This window comes from Brassica oleracea, chromosome C5 (assembly GCF_000695525.1).
Source record: "Brassica oleracea var. oleracea cultivar TO1000 chromosome C5, BOL, whole genome shotgun sequence".
NCBI lineage: Eukaryota > Viridiplantae > Streptophyta > Magnoliopsida > Brassicales > Brassicaceae > Brassica > Brassica oleracea.
The window spans coordinates 16,612,128-16,616,226 of record NC_027752.1 but is presented as its reverse complement, the minus strand read 5'-3'; the positions used below and the strand labels follow the sequence as shown (position 1 = coordinate 16,616,226).

The 4,099-nt window shown below is 39.5% G+C and overlaps 1 protein-coding gene across 1 annotated transcript; it reads right to left on the bottom strand.

The window, feature by feature from the left end:
• Positions 1-2,184: 2,184 nt before the first annotated feature.
• On the bottom strand, positions 2,185-4,099 carry LOC106343543. The gene is made up of 2 exons (XM_013782787.1): positions 2,909-4,099; positions 2,185-2,838 (listed from the first exon to the last, which is right to left on the bottom strand). Exon 1 carries the CDS (start codon positions 3,695-3,697, stop codon positions 3,038-3,040), a length of 660 nt encoding a protein of 219 aa, XP_013638241.1. The 5' UTR covers positions 3,698-4,099; the 3' UTR covers positions 2,185-2,838; positions 2,909-3,037.

The window sequence follows — 4,099 nt, the reverse complement described above, 5'->3', positions numbered from 1 at the left end:
AATGGTCATCTCGGATGAAATCTCTTTTAAGCTCCTAAATGCTCCATAATCATCACTTTACTCCAAGATACTGCTGAACGTGAAAAAATACCTAATAGGATAGAATATATAATATATAGATAGTAAAACACTTATATACCATGGATGAAAATAGGTCAAATCCATGGTATATCAATCATGAAGGACCTTGTGATCCACCAAACCCACATTGCTTGAAGAACATAAAGCTCCATGAATACACATAGTTCAAGTGAATTTTTACCAAAATCTTGTATTCTAAGTGATCCAAATTGTGTAAGTCTCTGTGAACCTGATTCTCCACATTGCAGTGGTGGGGATCGAAAGTAAATTTCTTAAAATGTATGCCTAAAAAAATCTATGAATAAATAGTGATAATTATTTAAATCCCGTTAAAATTCAAATAGGGAGTAAGGGTTCTTAATTACTTGGTAGTTAAATCACTGTACACAAGCCTTTCTTCTACGTAGAACACAGTAGACTATATCATATGTAGTGATGGCATTTGGGCTCTCTCGCAACCAAATGTCCCGCCCCGCCCCGGGCTCAGTTTCATTCGAGTCTTTGCGGGTCGTACCGCGGCGGGCTGCGGTTCCTGGAACCTATGACCAATCCCGCCCCGCCCTATAGCAGCGGGTATGCGTGTCGGCCCGCGGGCCATCAATCTTAATCAAGGCCTAGAGCTGTAACCTGCAAGAAAGAAGAACGAGAGCTGAGCTAGTCAATTTTGCATTATCAAGTTTGTCAAAACCATCAAATTAGAAACATAGGTTACGTTTGTTACAAGCACTTGTAATTCAGCAAACATTAATCAAAATAGACAGTGTCACCTGCAAGAAGAAGAGTCAAGCATCAGTCATAAATTATCAAGTTGGTCAAAATCATCAAGCTACAAGCCTACAAGCATTAGTCACGTTTGTTACGAGCATTATTCTCTTTTGTTACAAGCATTAGTTACTAATACTATCATTTGTTACAAAGTTTGTGTTCATGTTTGGCTCAGTCATATAAAACGTTTGTATGCATAAGAAGATTCAAGTAACAAGCAAAACTAGTGTAATATTAGTCTTCTATTTTGGCTTTGTCTAATTAATAACTAGCAACCGAGAGTAAACATAACAAGAAGAGAACAACGCTTATAAAACCAAGCCATCTAATACAGAACAAAACCAGAACAACATAATATATATCATTACACTGTTAGGGAAAAAATACTTTATAGTTATTGAATTTTAATGATCAGATTACCTGCTCTTATAGAAGAACATATCTATAAGAGGCATGACTTCAGATAAAAGGAAAACCATCATATCTTGGCATGGCAATCTTCAGGTCAACAAGACAAGCTTATTGCTATGCTTAACAAAACGTACATCGTATACAATCAAGTATTCAACTAATGGATACAACTATACAAGCCAAATTTAGTTCACGCAAACATTTGAAAATATCAATACAATGCAAATTACTCGTAGGTTCTCTAGTTCATGTGCCTTCTATTGAATACTGCCATTTCTAAGTAGTATTATACATTTATACTGATCTCTTATTAGCCAATCTTTAAGTGATAAAAGATTGAAGTTTAGAAACTTGTTTTGGTTTGATGTGTATGCATAAGAATGATATTAGGTAACAATGAAAAATCTAAGTAATCAAATCCAAGTAATGTAAGTGAACACCAAAATAAAATTCAAGTAATGTAATGTGGCCTCGTTAAAAACCTTATCGGGAAAATCCATCGGGATAAAACCCGACAAGGAAAAAAGAGCGCCACAAAATCCATAATGTAAATGAAATAAAATCAATTTTCTTCTTCTTCAACTTCAACTGTGTCTTCTTCACCATCCATTTCATCTTCTGGAAATATTAAAAAATCAAAGTTAATTAGGTTTAAAGACCATGGTACCCTATGTAAATGCAAGAACTAACCCACAAAGTAAAGAACAAAGTACAACAGAGAATATCTCTACAAAGATATGTGTTATTACTAGTACTCTTTTCAAGTGAACTTACAAGTCTTTCTTTAAACAGAACTCGAACAAGATCAAGACCCTTCTTGACTTGCTCCCCTAGCCTCACACGTCCTAAGATCGAATACAAGATCTCTAGAACCTCTACCCCTTAGCCCTTAGTGTTATTCCCTCGCTTACAAGCTTAGTGAACTGAATACAATTCTCTCGACAACCCTAATCCGCAGGTCGAGTATGACTATATATACAATACAGCCAAGTCGGCTATCCACGCCTATCTACCCAATATTCACTATCTACCCAAATATGGTAAGTTCCCTAAAACGTCTCCAAAGTCTTTAAGAAACTTCCTATCGTGAGATCTCCCTTCTCCAAGGTGAATCTCTTCAAGCTTGCTCCCCAAGATGTCTTCGCATTAACTTCGCCTTGGTCCGCAATACATTCTTCAAGTCGTAATCTTCATCTTGACTTGTTCATCCGCACGTACACTTCTCTGTTGCAGACTCTACTCCATTCGCTGATGTACTTGCGTCTGTATCAGAACGTCCATCTGATCTTTGCATCTACAATCTCCCCATTTTAGCTTTGGATGCCTCTCAAGTACATGCACAGATCCGCTCAAACAACCACACACATTCGAACTGATATATCCTGAATAATACGTGCATTAACATTGAAATGAAGGTTCAAAACATGCAAGTTCAAGAGTTAGAGATAAACATAAAACCAAAACCAAAAAACCAGCAACATTGTTTTATCTCTCACTCCCCCATAATTAAAAAAAAAAACCCCATAATCTAGTTCTCCTGATCATCCTTCTGCTGCGGATCGTCTGCCTCTTCTTCTCCCCCTGCTTGAGAGCATACAGAGTTAAAACTCATAAAGATCAGAACAAATAAAGAACCAGATAGAAGACTTACTTGGGTACAACATGCTTGCAATCTGTCCTACGACGCTCGTCAGAGTCTGCATCGCAGTTGCAAGCTGTTGAATTGCTGCTGAAGCCGTATCTAAAGCCAGCTTTGCCTCCTCAGCATCTATTGGTTGTCCTAGAGCTGCAATGGAGCCGAGATTCCAGTAGACCGCGGAGACTGTCTTGGTGGCACATATCCAGAAGGATCAGTCCTTTCGGAACGAGGAGTGCTTGGAGGTGGTCCAGAAGGAGGTACTGCAGTTGATGTTGATGCAGATTTTCCTTTCTTCTTGGCCTGCCTCTGAGCCTTATTTTCAGCTTCTCGTTTTTCCTTTTGATTTTTGAGATAAATCTGCCCCAGACGAGAATCCTTCTTGTATGGAATTACACCAGAAAGTTTTTCCCTTGGCTTTCTCTGCATCTCGAACTGAGTCTGAAGCACACCAAAGATTGTGCGAGGAAGAATTAGCCAGCACGTGTCTTTCTTACCTCCCTCCTTTTGAAGTACTGCTAGGTTCAGAATCTGTGAGTAAAACATCTCTCCAACATCAACTCTTGTTCCATGAAACATCTTGTAGATGAGTCGAGCACGATCAGCTGACACAACATTCTTGTGAGAGGATGGCACCCAGTTGTATGCTGAGAGGATCACAAGTGCAGCCTTGCACGGAGACAGATATCGCGTTATGAGATTCCTGAGACTTAATGTGCCTTCTGTCAAGAAGTCTGCCAACTCATCGATCGTGAGTGCATCAGCCATCTCATAAGCTTTCACTTCTTCTTCTGATAGTGGCATGAGGTTCAAGTACTCATTGATCTTGGTTGGAGAGAATTCAAACCTGTGGTCACGGACGATCACTTCCACCCTGTCCCTGGAAGCTCTGGTGATTTCTCCAGGGAATGCAACGTATTACTCCTTCACAATTTCTGGAATATACCCAACAAGACCGGTGACAATTCTCTCAAGATGACCTTTCTTGATGATATCAAGAAATCCCCCAGGTGTCTTCAGCGTCCAAATAAACTGATCTCTCTGGTATGATTTCTCTAGAGGAGAAACTTTCATACCTATGCTCAGCCACAAGCTCTGCATTCACTGATTTCCTTGTTGTCCTCGTTGAGGATCCTTCTGCCACAGTTGGTGGTGTAGGTGTCTGAGTCTCCGCGACTGATGGGGTAGACTTTCTTGATGTCTTCC

What these genes read in the sequence shown, in the direction of transcription:
- LOC106343543 (XM_013782787.1), bottom strand. Translation starts at nt 3,697, where the DNA reads ATGCCACTATCAGAAGAAGAAGTGAAAGCTTATGAGATGGCTGATGCA.